Below are 18,416 nucleotides of genomic sequence, written 5' to 3' on the forward strand. Positions count from 1 at the left end.
TTTCCTTCTCTACATATCATGCATATTCTTTAATTTTTCTTTCTTTCGCTCGAAGATAGGCCTACGATATGCTTGTTACTAAATGTGATTTTTCCTGATTTTCTTACAGGATGATAGAAGTGATCTGAAAACGTTGCCATGGCGAGACATGAGTTCAATGACGCCTCCGGCCAGCGACGCAGGAAGTATTATTGGTAGTAACTGTAGTATTGCGGGTGACGGTGACGATGTCGCAATTTCACAAACCCAGTTTGTCAAAGTTGCGTTCACAGCGATTTACCAAAATAATAACAGTCACCATAATGGTCACAAAAAATTAAACAGATCACAGTCCGAGCCGAGAGCAAGATACAATAAACACAACTCAGGAGGATCAGCTAGTTTAAGGTGAGCGTTTTGTTGCAGTGTATCTAAATCTATTGATTATGCATATCATTATATCATGTAGCTCGTGTAGATAGAATAATTTTTATTATAATAGTATTCGCGAATACATCTCGAGCTGGACTAGTTTGTAATTCGCCGAAATTTTTTGCACTGTAAGGTCATCTCGAGTATACCTACTCTAACGAGTGGGGCAGCATAGGTGTAGATGAAGTTTGCCAGTACCGGTTTTAATCTTGTTTTTTGTGCACTTGCATATACGACCATAATATTATCAAGTGCAAACTCGGCGAATGTTCGAAAATACACCGTGTTTTTTATACGCATGTAGCGTTCGGTGTGTATGTGCAGTGTGTGCTTGGAAGTAAAAAAAATGAACGAAGTTGTGTATGTAGGTATGTGTATTATGTTGTGTCAATGATCGTGCTAATGCGGATATGTACCTAAGCATTAGATAGAGTCACGTCTTGATATCTTGATTTATAGGTGTTCAATGTCTGCGTGATACTCTTGTGTTTTTCCACCTTTTATGGCCTCCATTTTAGGGTTCGATTTCTCAAAAATCGTGCGACTATTTGAGATGAATATTGTGATCATAAGAATCGGAGAAGGATAAGAAAGTCTCACTACTGCATTATTGTTGAAATCGATGAAGAGGTTTAGGTAACTCAGAAGTTTTTTCAAAACTGCAGTGATGTAGCGGATTGATTTTTTTAGATAGTGCGAATTCTTGATTTACAAATACATACTTTTATAAGTCTAAAATTTGTGTAAATTTTTTGAAAAAATTTCAAAATTGTTCAGCTGTATTTAAAAATGACAAAATTCAATTTAAAAAATTCAATAAATTTTTAACCACGCAATTTTTATAATTCGGGCCGGTGTTTTTTTATTCTTGTAGAAATACAAAAAAAAAAGTCTGCAACAATTTAATGTGAAATGGATTTATAATAATATATAGAGAAAAATATCCCCACAACATTGGCATAAGTATTTGAAATGGTTTTAAAAATCTGTCGACACCTTGAAGATTTGATGTTCCTGGGGAGGGGGGAGGGGGGCTATGGGTGGGTATGATATAAAATTTTATTTTGAAAGTGCGAGAAAAAAACTTACCAAAAAAAACGAATTTTTGAATTTCAGTTACCATGACATTCTGATGCTAAAAAAAATTTTGGATGCCAAAAAAGTACCTACTTTTTTCGAAAATGACCAGAAAAAGTTGAAAAAAGTCGCAAAAAATCGCGAATTCTGAACTTATGAAAGCAGTAAACGTCCTGTTGTCCTGTTTTCATTTTGATGGGGCTACACTGAGTTGGTGGCCTAACCAGTAGAAGGTGCTTTTGTGGTCCTTTTTTTGGTGAAAAATGGTCTTGACTTGAAGTCGTTTTAATTTTCCAAAATGTAATTATGATGCCTCTTAATTTTGAAAGCCCCAAAACAGGGTAGGTACTAGGTACCCAATATCAGCAATCTGCTTCAAGTTGATCAATTTCTCTCCTAGAACTGACCGTGCAACTGTTGAAACGATACATGACCCATATTTGCTAATATTCAGAAATTTTATGCCAAAATTTCTCACAATATTCCATTTGAAGGTATATTCTGTTCGGGTTGCTCTGCCTGTGTGTCTTGTTTGTTTGTTTGTCTGTCTGTCTGTCTTCCTTTTACGAATACGATATGAGTGTGTTTGACGTGCGCTGTGACTGTATTCTCGGACTCGGAAATGATTACCAATACAGAGTACAGACCGCGTCTCGTAATAAGAGAAAATACTCGTAATGTCGCGGTCAACGTTGACCGAATATTGAACAGGTTGTATGCGTGCTGCTACAGACATGTCCCTGTGTGTAATTTGTTTGTGTACGTAGTTGTGTGTCTATTTCTGTATGCACTTGTACTGTAATGACGATGTAATATAACTTGAAATTTATCTCCATCTGTACGAATATTATAATATTTGCTCGATCGCGGCCCCATGACGCGACGGCGTGTGATTTAATGTTGCGGATTGTAACGTAGAAAGTTGCGAATAAGTGTACGAGTACGAAATGAACGGCGCGATGCCAAGTGCACGCGTATCTCTAGTTCTCTATACTACTTTGCCCACCTAACCTACGGCTTGTTGATACGATAATTGATGACGATAATTCGTTTTGATAAAGAAATAGCGAAGTTGAAGGACGTACGTAGGTACTCTAGCGTTATTACGTACCTACATTATTCTTTCTTTGCTTTTTTTTTTTGCGAGAAATATGGTAGTTTCACTGAACTGGAGAATACTGGAAATTTTTTGTACCTATTGATACTTACGTGCATTTATGTGGGTTTTTTCAAGTTTTGATCTAACGGAATTTCCTCATCGATGTCGTTGAGTGTAGGAAGATGTGATAAATAAAAGTGCATCAGAAATGAGTGAGGTACGATATTACGTGAAGAAATTCAAGAAAACTGGTACTTGCGTATCAACAGTTGTTTATGATGAGTCTCGTTTGTATGTAGCTTTAGAGATACTACTACTACTACTACTACACCTACGTAAATCTATGATCACTTTTACTTTTATCAATACATATGTATGTACTTGCGAGTATATAGTTTTTTTATCTATCGCGATTGTAGATGCCCAGACGTGTTGCATCTGTGTATTACGAGTATGACGTATTTGTTGTGGTAGTTGGTGGTTTCATTAGCATGTTATACGATATTCGTATATTCATATCGTAAGTTATAAGCATGAAAACAGTTCGAATAACATTTGTATACAGTAGTCACGTTTCGACTATCTCATCCAGCTCGTATGTATTATGCCACTGAACTAGTCATACGAGTAGGTACCTATACCTTCATCTCTCTGAATCTCTGTGATATTTGGCAACAATTCCTGAGAGTTCTGACGCGAAATCTGATGAATGACGAGGATGACGTCAAAAATAGTTGATAGTGTGAAGATGATTCGATCAGTGTTGGACAGTTGGACTTCATCCATGGTGTGGCATAGGACCTTAACGAGCAGCTTGAATGAATGTGTTTATTCAAAAATTTGAGAGAGGGCTCAAAAGTTGTAGAAAATTTGGTTTTTAAGACATATATAAAAAAACGACAATCATCCCATCAGTAATCAAAAGTTGAGTTTTGAGTAACTCTTTGACACATTTATCAGATTATCTTAGGTGTAGTGTTTTTTCCTGAATGTCAAAGCCTCCCCCTCTCTCTAAGACTACCATCTGAAAGGATAATGAATTTCATGTTATTTTTTGACTTTTTAATAGGTTTTTTTTTTCGGATGTTCGGAATTTCAATCTTCTTTGATGAGCAGGTATTTTTAGGTTGGTAATAAAAATCGAGAAAAATTGTAAAACAGTAAGATACCTACTTACTGTAATATTGCAAACTCGGGCGAATTTCTCGACGTTGTACTTAAAAATTGAGAAAAAACTTAATTTTACGAAATGACGATTACTCGACATTTTATCCTAGTTGTACTGTCAAAAAATTGAGGAATTTTTTTTCATATTGACATAGCTGATTCGCTTGAAAGGAGGAGTATCGATAAGGCCATTTTTTGGCACCAGACAGATAATCACGTTTTCATTATTTCAACGAAGTAAAATCTCAGAATTTGGCCCAAAAAAGCTCAATTTTGAAAGTTACTGGTAAAATCGAAAGAAACATCATCGAGCTCTTGCTAGTGTGTTCCAAATGTAAATTCATCAATTTATTTTAAAAAATATGCATAATCGCCTTTTTCAGGGGTGCCCAAAATGGGGGGCTCAAAAAAAAATGATTCAAAATTACGAATATACAGGGAGCTTAGTTAAACTTTTTCACCTAGATAATTGAATGTATGCCTCAAAACGTTACGTTTGGCGCAAATCGCAGGTTTCCAGTTTTCCAGGGGTTCCCAAAATATCGAAATTACGAAAAATTGGAAAATTGGATTTTTGAGTACCAGCGCAAAATTTTATTGAGCTCAAAATTTGGTAGGATGGAGGTCTTTCAGATACTAATAAACTGTAAAAAGCTTTTTAACAGGGTTCAAAGGGGTAGGTTCAAAATAGTGGTTCCAAAATTTTTCAAAAATTAACCCCCCCCCATTTCTGTCCCGAGGGTGGAAAATGGAAAAATTGCCTCATATAATGTTTAACGGGTCCGAACAGATATTTTACGCTAAAAAAGTTTTTGAAAATAATACTTAGTGGTTCTAAAAATTCTTTTTTTATTCGCAACTTTGGGGACCCCTGGAGCTCAAAAGATCGTCATTTTGGGTTAACTAACCACGGATTCGTATTTGAGGCATTTATTATAACATTTTAAGGGTGGTTCAGTCGATATCTGTCTTTTGCCAAAAAATGGCCTTATCGATACTCCTCCTTTATGATTTCGTCTTCTTTGGATACAGAAGTTCATTGTATTGGTTAAAGACACTGACCTTCCAGATCAAAAATCGATTCTTTGTGACTCTTGCGATTCGTGATCTCATATGTTCGATAATCTTCAAAATGGAAATTCTTTTTTTCTCGTCTTTGTTTTGTATTTGGAAATAATTGGCCAGATTACGTCCCCCTCCTTTTTAAAAAATAGATCTTTCGAAACTTAATCTTGGATTTTTTTTTCTATCGATGATTTCTTTTTTCATTTTCGATTTCGATCATACGAAATCGTCGATTTTCTCCCCAAAACATCGTTTTTTGTCGATTCAAATTTAGATTTTCCATCTGGTTTTTTCTGTCGACATGATTTTTTTTTGATTTTCGATTTCGATTGTGCAAAATTATCGATTTTCCACTTCCAAAACATATACGTATTTCTTTTATTTCCAATTTTACATATGTTCTATAAGTGAAGTGGGTTCAGTTGAAAAAGATATCTTTGGCCCTTTGCATGACTTTTCAGATAGAAACAGAGAGTGACTAATGCCTGTGCCATGCCTAAAGAGTATAAAGACGTTAGAAAATTTGCTTCAGATTTAAGCCACCAAGTTCTTTTGATTGAATAATTAGATCGAGACCCAAGATCCGATAGGATTTTGCCCAAAACTGCATGAAACTATCTCGGTCAAGTCTTTCCCCTCTACGATGATCCAGCCATATTAATGTATACGTGTTTTTTTTTCTGTTCTCTGTTCCATGGTCCGCTATAGGTATAAAACTGAACTTTGCCACCCATTCGAAGAAAACGGCGTATGCAAATACGGCGAAAAATGTCAGTTCGCGCACGGTGTTCACGAGTTGAGGGATCTAGCCCGTCATCCTAAGTACAAAACCGAGCTGTGTAGGACGTTCCACGCCGAAGGATACTGCCCGTACGGTACACGTTGCCACTTTATTCACGAAGGATCTACAAAATCGAAACCGTCGGCGTTGTGCTTCCCGAACATACCGTCCGCATCATCCGTAAAGGATCTTTCTCTGTCGCCAAGTAGTCTAAGCAGCTTGTCGCCGGCCACCAGTATGACGGCGTTCGCTTTCGCCGCTGCTGCCCCTATTATACAATTCTCACCGGTATGTTCGCCTCCACCTTCGCCAACCGATACGTCAAGATTGCCAATTTTCAACGAAATATCGGCTCCGACTTTGAGGTCGTTCGGTCGACAATTCGGCGGTATCACCGCCTAATTGGGGGTCAAACCCCAACGAGCGTCTCTCGACGTTATTTTTTAAGATTTTTCTTCCTAAGAACAAAAAAAATTGTTATTCGCGTGTGTTGTCGATGTCATTATAACTATATTTTTGTTGAGTGTAGACTGATGATGTGAGAACTGTCTGGTAAGGAAAATTATCATTTTCTTTTCAGAAGGATTTAATTTAATTTGTTATTGTATGAATATTATGAATTGTTTTTATCCTTTTGTTCTTTCTTCTTGTGCGTAACGTGACGGTAAGACTTACTCTCTATTATGGCCGTCGACTAATTTTTTTTGTTCTACGATATTTATTTTTGAACTTTTGAATCCATATTTTCTCCTTTTTTTTTTCTTTTTCTCTCTCTCTTTTTTTAATTATTTATGTAAACGTTTTTTTTTATCCTGTAGTAGTTTTGTTATATTTTTAGCATTTTTACCGTATGAAATATCGATTCTTCAGTATACCTTTTAATTAAGAATTTATTACCATATTTTTATATTGACTTTGAAAACGAAAAATGAGAGAATTATGAAAATTAACTACGTGTCGAGATTTTTAGACTTACTACGATTTACTGTATAAAATTCCATTTGTATATTCATTATTATTTATTATATTTATTGTACTTTTATGTTTTTTACCTAACTTATTCTGTTTTATACCTCTTTTCTTTCTTTTTTTCCTTATAAACGTACATCTCTTTCTTTTTTTTTCTATATTAATAATTTAAACGAGATGAGTTAATGTATTTATAAGATAACGTGATTTTTTTTTTCATTTTACAATTTGTCGTTTATTGTACCGCGTTGTGTTTACTGTAATCATTTATCATCGAATTTTTTTTCTTGTAAGACGTCTGATATTGTATTGTTTTTTTTCCTCGTTTTATATTCAAATCATCATTTTTATGACTATATAGCTATTAATTATTATCGATGCAGAATTACTTATTCCTTCTTCTTTTTTTTTCTCAAAACACCGTTAAAACGAATGTTTTTCTATTTTCGATTATCGTATCTACGTATATTGTGTACCAGTATTGAGTTTATTTAAGTTATCGTGTGATATTAATGAAATTTAAAATTTATCGTGTTTTTTAAATACCATTACCTAAGCTAAAAAAACAGGGGAAAATATTATTCGAAGGCGACATAGTTGATGTTACGCTTGTATTTTTGATTTTATAATTTGTGCCCGAATGTAATTAGTGAATATAGTTCGAAAAACCCAGCGAGAAATGTTTATATCTTAAAAGTTGATTTATGGGATGTGATATACAATTATTTGTGATCTGATATGAGTAATTGATCGTTATGGTTTGATTTTTTTAGAAATTAGCCTGATCAAAGTATTATATACGATTAGATTGATTTAAATGAAAAATGTGTACAACGTTTGATGAGTTTGATTAGATTCTGATCGTATATGCATTGCTTTGAGATGATGGTTAAATTTTTTGAATCAAACCCTACATGCTTGATTATAATTTTTATGTGATCGGGTATAATTGCGTATAACATGCCATGAATGGGATTTGATCGGATTTAAACTTTTCTCTTTGTCTCTCTGTTGGGAATGTTAATTGTTTTCGATCGAGATATCCTCAGTTCGTATTTTTTTCGTATTTGTGTCTTTAATTTGTATGATCCTTTAAGTATGAATGGTTAGGTTTTTAAGTGTATCCGAATTATTTCCGATTTGATTTGATTTTGACGATAGATCATGTCACTGTTTGAGTGTGTTTTACGACGATTCGTAATATGTGTAATTTTAAGATATGTGATCTTTTCGAAATTTCGTTTTATACAGTTATTAATTTTTCGTTTTTGGTTATTTATTATGTAAAAATATCAATCGTTGTTTTTTATTATCACATCGGAACTTTTTTTAATAAAGAATTTGTACTTAATTTGCGTTTTTATTCGGCGGGTATATTTACGTGGAATCGCGGGTAGAGTTGAAGGTGTTTTTTTTGGGAACACTGGAAAAACAGAATTCGTAAACAAAGGTGGAATTTACTTCAGAATTTTTTTTGTATGAAAACTACATAGACAATTGCATTAATCAGTTTCTCACTGGAGATTTTTAAAAATAGGTAGGTAGGTAGGTAGGTAGGTGGGTACCTATCAAGTTTTCTTTTCTTAAAGCCAAAAAGATATTCGCATTATGCAAAATATTTTTATTTAGAAAGGAAACTTGTTTGAGCATTCTTATCACAAATTTTCCAAAAATTATAAATTTTAAAAAACTTGATCCAAAAGTAGGGCAGAACACTTTTTCAAAAAATGTACCCAACAGTTGTTTCCGATGAGGTGCAATTTACGACTTTGAATGAGGTTTAGATCGTATTTCGATTGCTAACTTGAAACCCTCCCCCCCCCCTGTTTATTATATTTCAGGTTTCGGTTCAATATTTTACTTTTACATTACTCATGATAAGAAAGTACACACTTTCGCCCCTTCTATGCGGGGCGAAAAGCCCTCTTTTCATCCCGGCACTTTCGACCCGCGTCAACTAAACACGTACAGAAGTTTTCCACCCGCGTTAACCAAACACAAGCCGAAACCTATCGAAAAGATAACAAACGCGAGTAGGCTTACATGAGTAACACATTGTTATGAGATTATTGAGATTTTTCTGGGTTTTGCGTTAATCAAGCATTGAATTATTTTGTTGTTTGTGAAGTCAAAAGTGTGTGGTTATGGTCAGTTCTTTCGTCATGTGCATGTGCTGTGTTTGTTCGAATTTTGTTTGAATAACGATTTATTTATCTTACATATTTCATTACCCATGTAATTAAAATTAATAACTTGCACAATATTATACTCTGCATTCTGCAGAGACTCAAGACTCAACTGAATACCATGGTCCCCACATACTAGCAGCGACGAATGCGTATACTTTCTTATAATTCGTAATGTAAAATATCTTACATTATAAGGTGTGAGAGTGAACTTTTTAACGACGAGTAAATTTTGCTTCACTCGCCTTCGGCTCGATCAGCAAACTTTTGCTACCTCACTCGCTTCGCTCGTTCGGTAGCAGTTACTTCCCTCACCTTCGGTTCGTTCAGTAAACTCGTCCACTTCACTCGCCTTCGGCTCGCTCAGTGAACAATACTCGTCGTTAAAACGTCCACTTTCGCCCCTTATGGTGTAATATACTATTACAATACCTTTGTAGCACGTACTTAATTTTAGCTTGTTCGAAGTTTTTTTTTCTGCTTTAGAAGATATGCGAATTTTAAAATAAGAATCGACCTTAATGTAAGAACAAGAGAAACAATTAAGTACGTACCATGGTTTAACGATACTCTCTGTCTCTGGTATTCAAATTCAATTAATCTTATCATTTGCAACCGCGCCTATTACATTCATGAAGGTAACCAAGTATATAGAGTGTTTATACTGTTTATGTAGGTACCTAGTACCTACATATATCTTATTCTTACCTACCTTTTATTTACGTACGAGTGTTCGAAATATTCAATGTAAAATTGCTAGAAATCTAATGTCTCGAATTGATGAGCAATGACCTACGTAGATGTACTACATGTGACCTAATAAGTGGTAGAATGTAAATGTCTAAAAATTCTCTATTCAAGTGAAATTTTTCTCTTCACAGTTTTAAAATTTTTCTTCCTGTAAGGAATTGATGTGGTCATTTTTGAAATAATAAGTAGGTAATTGAAAAAAAATTAGTAGGTAGGATGCATAAACGATAATTTATTGCAATTCAATTTTATTCTTGTTCCGGTTCAGGTATTCCTAGATTTAAAATTAAAACATTAAAAAAAGTAATACATTCGTACGTGACGTCATATAGTATTGCTTAGGTATCCACTTGATCTTAAACCGTCAAGATAATCTTCGCATGAACGAAACAATAGCAAAGTGCATAGGTAATCGTAACCTTATAGGTACCAAAAAAGTGATGCACATATTTTTATCTACCAAACAATCTTCTGCATATAGGTACCGTACTTAAGTACAATAATATAAGTATAGGTACGTGTGCCGAAGAAGAAACGGAAAATTTATAGGTACGTGTATTTATAACTAAACGACGGTTTATTATCTCTTACTCCTTTCAACAAAGTTCAAGATTATTGTGACTTCGAGAACGGTAAGTAGAAGTGTTAGTGTACGTACATATATCTACGTAAATCAGTTTAAATTTATATTTCTGTATGTTTTTTTCCCTTCGCAAATACCTACTCGAGATAGCGGCGTGAATTTTCGTACATATACGCGATTAATTGGCCTTTTATTGTCTTCCAACTCTTTGAATGTATTTTTAAATTAAGATATTTCGACAAAATTATGTACTTGTGCAGTTTCTTTATGTATAATATGGCCTTCTCATCAATGACTTTGTATTTTAAAATTAACTACTCTTATTAGATAATGTAATTCTCTCGAATATAGCTTTCTTTGTGCGAAACAAAACAATGCTGGCACATTGGCAACATGGAACATGGACGTGTATTTTCTCCTTTCATTATGTTATCGGTCAGTCTCCGTTGTCGTTACGATCGTATAATAATGAATACGGTTTTTCAAAGTACAGGTAGGTACTTCACTCTTACATTATTTGAAAATTCAATATATTGGCAATTTCGTAACGTTTACTTGCCGTTCCCTCCTTTTATTGCGAGAAAATCACTATAGGTTATAATAAACTGGGCTAGTGATCTTTATAATATGTTTGAAATAATTTTCTGGAAATTATGTAATTAATCGCGTACATATTTGAAAAAGTGAAAATTTTCATCAACTCCATATTTGGACCTGGAGTTGAATGTTCCTACTTCAGAGGTAACTTTATGGAAATGGATTCCATATACCTACCTATGTGGTTAGTTGTGTCTTGTTCATATGTAGTAAGCATGTATACTCGTATTAGGTAAGGTATATGCTGAAAATCGAGGACAAATGGTCATCTAAATAACTTCCTCGAATGTATATTGCGGTTTTGTTACCTATCGTTTTATTTCGTTTCTACTTATTATTCATCCTTGAAATATCGGTAATATAAATGATAACACCTCGCTTCACTAATATCACGTATACGAATCGAAATATCCGACTTGCAATTACCTATTTGATAACAAATCAATGAAAGTAAATTTAATTTTCTGATTTGTTACTTTTTTTTTCATCGGAACTACGACAAAATGCTGTTCTCTTATTGCACGAGTAAAGCATTTTTGTCATTTGAAGGATTAGTTGCGTATGCCAGTTTTGAATTTTTATGACGCCGCATTCTGATTAATATAGTTGGTTTTTCATAATAAGATACACAGCTAGGCCAAGTTGTGTGGAAATCCAATCATTTTAAATTAATACATACCGAGTGAAATTGACAGTTTTTACTCGAATCTAGTCATCTTGTGGTCAGCATTGGCAAGGATAACAATGATAATATTCTAGTTGAACTTCTTGTCCTCATTTAGCTTTGCTGTTGATCAATGTCAAAATGATGGAAATAAGGCATCGACGACCTAGTACACCCATCCATATAGGTACTTTAACTTAGATGAAGCAACTTCATATATTTTTAAGAATTTTTGTCGACGAATGAATCCTTCAAAAACGCAGTAATATGAATTTTATAAGTTTAAGTGCGGGTGGGGAAAATGTTCAAAAAATTAAATGCAATTTTTGAAGTGAAGGTTTTTTCGTGCTCTTTTTAAAAATAACTTCTGAGCTCAAAAATAACTTACCTTAAGTTACCTAACACCTATAGTGCACAAGAATTCAATCGAAATGTCAAAAAATGCTTCTATTATTCGGTATTTTAAAAATATTTACCTATTCTTTAATTTCTCATTTTTCTCATTTTTTTTTTTTTTTTTCTTATTAAGTAAGAGTATTTTTTTATAAAATGTAAAAATATCGTAACCGACTAAATTTTTGAAATAGGTAATAATTTTTTAAACCTTTTTTATGCGAAATGACTTTTTTATTTTTAACGAGATGCAATCATTTTCATCCAACTGTATGAATAAAATACGTATTATTCTTATTCAACTGGTAGGTAAAATGTAATAATTTCTACAATCAATTTCAATTTTATTTTCGGAAGTATGTGATTGATAGGAAGTTACCCGGTATATTCCATTTTTTTTCAATCTAGCAGTTTCGTTCGATGTCAAAAAAAAACAAAAAATTTCATTTCTTTTTTTGTACATACCTATATATTTTTTAATTTTTTTCTCCAGGGTTTTTTTCTTTTTTGCAATGCTGAAAAAATTCATTAGTTTTTTTTTTTTTATTTCAGTTTGCATTATTTCGTCACTCGTCACTTTTGTACATTGCGTTTTTATAAATTATTTTTCATTTTTTCGACAGTTATGATCTAAACTACATACGTATTTTTTCATCAGCTTGAGCTTTTAATAAAAATTAATTAAAGAATAAAATTGTTGTTTTTTTTAAAAAAAAAAAAAAGAAGTTTATTCACCTACTGACTCGAAAATTTTAATTTCAAGGTTTGAATTTGAAAGTTTATTAAAATTCTAGCTAATTTAAAATCAAGTTCGCATGTTCCTTTGACACCACTACTTTTCTCGCCAATTTTCGAGAAAAAAATCTTGCTCCCCACCTTTGTAACCATCGTAAGCATGTTTTAATTGTTACCGTCAATGAGTTAATTTATTAGAGCTCACCACTTTCTACATTTTTTTTTGCACAATTGTAACCTTTTCTCATGTCTATAGGTCAAGTTTAATTTTTGTAAAAACTGGGAAGGTGCAACGAAAAGGTGGCTTATCTCACTCACGTAAGCGTGCCCTCAAATAAAACCTCACGCCTCATTACCTGCGATAATGATGATATCGATTTTAGCTTTGTTTTGTGTAATAATATCAGATAGGTAAATGATTAAGAACTAATGATTGGAGTACTTAGTAAGTAATGCTCGTATTTCATGGTAGGTACGGTTCTCAATTACAATAATAGCTCGGTAATTACTAGAATTATCCATTTTTTTCAAGTCTTATCACCGGACCTACATTTAAGTACTTTGGAAAAAAAAAACTCGAAAAAAATTATTTATTTGATCAAAGATCGTACGCTTTTCATTTCGATTAATCTTTCTTGAAAACATCGCTAAACAAAAATAATGTTCTTCGGAGATTTCGAATTCTCTCAAATATACTTATCAATCCTATCCATAAGTGAGTGATACGGAGAGGAGATGACTATTCTCAGATGAGTGTTGCAGTTACGAAAAAAAGAAAGACTTGAGCGTTCATTTAGAATTTTAAATGGTGCGATTCGTTTATTAGCATTCTACATAGGTAACTTTGTTTTTCCAGAAACCATATGAAATATTCCCGCCTAGGTACCTATCATATGAGTGAAATTTGCAAATCAGTCATAAAAATGGCTTTTTAGCGAGGAAACACCGCCCCTAGAATGAATTAAGCTGCTTTGATAGAGGTCAATCATCTCTCTTAATGTTTATAAAAATATTCAATACAGGTAATGTGCAGCATTTTCCAAGAATAGGTATAGGTACTTACTTATATTAGAAATTACTCATCTTGGTTTTGATGTTTCGTTTCTTATGATTTGTTTATCTTTCGTGGACTTTACTCGTTAAGAATCGAATTTGCTAACATCGTGTGAATTTAAACGCATGCGAAAAATCGCAACCGCATGTAAATTCAATGAATAATTAAGATATGTATATAATTGCCTACGAGCGTGATGCGTGTTGGAAAACTTATCGTATTGTTATCATCGATGTTGTTTATTATTATTATCTTTGACTATATATACATGGACTGCTATCTCCTATTGTTGTTGAATGGGAATCGTGAAGCCAAAGCAATAGAGGTACTAGATCGGGACATGGGCTCTGAGCATGCGCGAGATTTCGTTGCAACGAGCGTAGCGGTCGTTGGAACGTAGGAGGGTGTTCGTCGCTCCGTGGTTCACCGTGATTGAATGGTGCGAGGGTGGGTGGGATTCCTGCGCGCGCATGAAAATTCCCGATGCTCCCGATCTAGTACCTCTATTACTTCGGCTTCATCGGCGACAATGAAGATAGCAGTCCATGTATATATAGTCAAAGATTATTATTCATAGTTCACTGGATAATTTGATTCGGATTGGGTTAGTTTTGCTACCGATATGAATTTTGTTAAATTGGTGAGTTGGGTGCGTTTACATAAATCATGAATGATATCAACTTACCTATTTACGAATTATCGCAGAAAGATATAGAGAGTTAGATATACTTAGATGGTAATTAATTGGGATCATTTTTTCTCATTTTTCATTTTCATTAACTCTAGGAATTGTGGGATACTATATAATAGCTGTGCGTTCTGGTGATGAGAATATTCCTGATTTTTAAAAATATTGTTCATTGAGATTAAAAATACATAAATAAAAAATGAACACTTGAAAAAATGCATTAAACTCTATCAGGGTTTATTTGCGGTTTAGATGTTTAAATTTACGAATTCGGTATGTATGTACATACCTACTACCTATGTACCTAATTCTTATAGATAGTATTCGTAGTTTTCAATTTTCATGTCTTTTCCCCTTCCAATCGAGTTGCTCTGACGGGTGTTCGCAACTCTTCGTACGAGTGCTTGACCCTGATTAAAACTGAAAAAGAAAGAACACTACTGGTTAAGTTATTGTTTCTCTGTTTCTTCCTCGATGAAACCACGATATTCTTTCGTCGACTGATTATGAGTCATTGACGTAAAATGCAATAAACGTTTCGCAATCAAGAAGTTCACGTTTCGTTACGATGATCACTCATCGCTCTCGCTCAAATGTACGCGATTAATTTTCGAATTTTTACCAAATGTTTTATGAAGTTTTTTTGATTGGAAAATGATAAACCCATCAATAAAATTATTTGTATGTATAATGAGCAAAATATACACACAGTTAATTAATAAAATTTATCATTATAACCTGGCAATAGTATTTTATAATCGCAGATGATAAAAATGCCAGACAGATACCACTGCTACCAGTAGGTAATAAAAAGTGTAATTATCCGTTATCAATGTTGTAAATGTTTTGATAATGAAAATTTTCTATGTTTTTGGACGATGAGTTAGGTACGAGTAAAATATGAAACGAACGATTCTGCGAAATTCACTTATGCTAACTTCTGTTCCAGGGTGATTTCTCAACTTGAATTTTTCATTTTGCCAATATTTTTCGAATTTGGTCGGCGTAGCATGAAATGGTATTTGAAAGAGTCTTCTACATAGGTAAGGTACCAAAAGGTACCTATTACTACATAAGTAGAAGAAGGTCACTTCATCCGTTATGTGCTTCTGCCATTAGAAGTTGTAGGATGGATACCTATAGTTACCTACCATAAAAATACGCAACGGAAACGAAAGTATTTTACTACCACTCGAATTGACTTTGAAATTTGATTCGTTTATAATATTTTAAACGATAATTACTTTACTTGGTGGACGTTGACGTATAGTGATGGATTGGATAGTTTAAACTATTTTATTGCTCTTTTTTTCTATAGTAAGATAAAACAAATGTGATTTTGGATTCGGACGTTTTTTTATTTCTGTACATATAACATGTTACATTTATAGCTCTATTTTTTTCGCATGTGTTTTTAGGTATGAGAATAAAGTAGCAATATTATACCTACTATACGTGTAATATTCTACCGTGACAAATTTTTAAAGCAACCGGAACTTGGAAAAATGAGGTATACTTATAGCCATCAATAAAAATTACTGCAAAAGAATAGATTTGTTAGTTAAACATTACTTCAACTTCGAAATGGCCTCTTAAATAATGACATGAGCCAATTTATTAGTGCTCGTCAACATTATATTTCTTCGAAATTTTGGGCGCTATTCGAAACCACCAAAATAAGTATCTTAACGACTTAACGACAGAGTCACGTTTCTAGATAAGTCAACTTAAAAAAAAAAAAAAAATAGCATTTTTGTACACAGTTTGCAGTTACCTAAGTAAGTACCATATACTTATTCCAAGAACTGTGGATACATAATATGCAATTCTTTAAGGTTAGAATCTCTGAGGAAAAAATACGTTATGCTCGAGGAAATGAATCGTAAAATACATTATTCTCATACTAGTAATTTCATCATAAGTGATACCGACTCGGTGTTTATTCGGTGTTTGGAAGAAACGCGTGCCGAGCAGTTATAAGAATGGTGCTTGTCCTGCTGGTGTTAGTAAACAATAATAAACATACATAAATTTGTTGTTGCCGGTGTAAGACAACATAAAATATAGGTAATAAAAACCCCCGAAACTTGATTTTGTTAATTTATTTGCATGTTTAATCACTTTTATGGGGTGGCCATCTTTCCAGGGTACTTTTTTGAGAGCCCAAAAATCAACTTTCCGAATTTCTTTTTTTTTTATACCTATACGAATAAGTTCACCAAATCACTTTTCAATTAATGGTAGGTAGTTGTAGAGGGATAACTTGAATAAATTAAAAAAAAAAAGTGGAATCGGACAATTTCTGTTGACCCCAGAGCGGTTTTGGCAAAACATGGCCATCACGGGTTTACCATACAGACAAAAACTTTTCCTTCCATTCGCGGCCAAACGATTTTTTCTCGAAAAAATCTCCAATTCTCCACTCATTAAAATACGCAAATTACCATTCTTAAGATTAGTAACGTGTAATTAACGAACGTATACGTACGAATATTTTCCTTGTGAAGTGTGAAGTTGTGAATGACAATGATGATGACATTAGCAATACTTAGAAGTTCATAAATTAAGTATTTGATTTAATGCTACACCTGTACCAGATCCAGTCCAGATTCTTTCTAGATGGGTATCAGGTGTCTGAATATTCGTCGAGTTGAAATGTTTTCGAAAATTGGATCTGTTGTTTATTGCCTAATTTTATGCAGTCATAGGTACTTTGTTAAAAAAAAAAAAAAAAAAAAAAAAAACATTTAATGTTTCATGCGGTGCGAAAGAAATATACCCAGTCTGTGTACGAAGTCTGTCTCTGTGGACATTTGGAAACAATAAATTATGATACGAAACGTGAAATTCGGTTAACATAGATCTCATGGTGTTAATCCGCGTGACATCTGTTCCATAACACTAACCAACGATACGTATTATGGGTACCTAACTATTTTGGCTTGTACGATAAACTGACAGTTTTGGACATCTTTTATTATATTATTATAGAGTTGTGTAATGTAAGAGGCTGTTTCATGTGCTACAGATAACTGATATTTCTTCATATCGTCATCAATTTTTACTCTCGCGCGGTCTCTCGAGTTGTCGAGTAGTAACTACCTACGATCGGTAGTTATGTACTTACGAGTATGATTCTATGTAAATTCCTATAGTATTTTATTTGATCACAAAACTGCTCTTAAAATACTTGCTTGTACAGCATTATCAGAGAAGGTCCGAGTACCTAGGTTTTTACACTGGTTGTAGAGATAAACGCATTTTCAACTTATATTAGTCCCTTCGAGCTAACGAGCTTCAAATCAAAATACACATATTGAATAGAGGATCGCAATGGCAGTGACAGCTGAGCTATAAATTAGGAAATCGGAGGCATTGCTACGGTTAACAATTAATAAATTATGTGCTTCGAAATTCTTACATTGTACATATTAGGTATCTGGAAAAGCTCTTTCATTTATTTGTAACACACTTGACACTTCTTTCTTTGTGATGACACCCGACACCCTTTTATTAGGTTGAAATGCTGAAAAAACGGAATAGTGATGAGTTATAAAATGTTAAATTGTGCGAGTAAAGCCTTATTTTTTTGGTACCAGTGATGATAAATACCAGATAGGTACTGTTATGTTGGATAGCTTACGATTTTTTTTTTTTGAGGGTTATACAATTGATAGACAAATTTACGTATGCAATTCCATTCGTATTTTAATTTTAGTTTCCAATCGGTTAGTTAGAATATTTCTTCTTAGCTTTCTAAAATGTGTTTACGAGCCCGAACTAACAGTTCTTGAAGTTTTTGTTAAATGCTTTCTGATTACCTACTTATCTAAATGGATATATTTTAAGTTCAATGTTACACAATTATGAGCCGATATATGTTAAAGAATGCGGACGGTTTTATCCTCACAGACAACGCAGCAGCATTGATTTCCATACGATCGTCTCATTATTAAATACTGTGTGTAACTGTGTATAAACTTGAACCACAAAACGACAATGCACGCATTGTTGTAATTGAACCACTCGTGGTATCAAAACAAAATACGAGTATATACACGAAAACCTTTCAGAGGCTCGATTACACATCCTCATGTACCTACTACCTATACCTAATATGTATTCATTCCCTTCTATCAATCTTGATTCATTTTTCAACCCGCATGAAAAAAGTCTCTTGTCGCTCGTCCTCGTCGT

At 33.5% G+C, this 18,416-nt stretch overlaps 1 protein-coding gene across 2 annotated transcripts in view; it reads left to right on the plus strand.

The window, feature by feature from the left end:
• Positions 1-7,920, plus strand: part of Tis11 (Tis11 zinc finger protein) — a 58,484-nt gene extending 50,564 nt beyond the window's left edge. For both annotated transcript variants that reach the window (XM_065359277.1, XM_065359278.1), the window contains 2 exons: positions 110-387; positions 5,528-7,920. In XM_065359277.1, coding sequence (XP_065215349.1) covers positions 110-387; positions 5,528-6,002 — 753 coding nt within the window. In that variant the 3' untranslated portion in view covers positions 6,003-7,920. The remainder of the gene's footprint in view (positions 1-109; positions 388-5,527) is intronic.
• Positions 7,921-18,416: the final 10,496 nt, after the last annotated feature.

Source organism: Planococcus citri, chromosome 3 (assembly GCF_950023065.1).
Source record: "Planococcus citri chromosome 3, ihPlaCitr1.1, whole genome shotgun sequence".
Classification (NCBI taxonomy): domain Eukaryota; kingdom Metazoa; phylum Arthropoda; class Insecta; order Hemiptera; family Pseudococcidae; genus Planococcus; species Planococcus citri.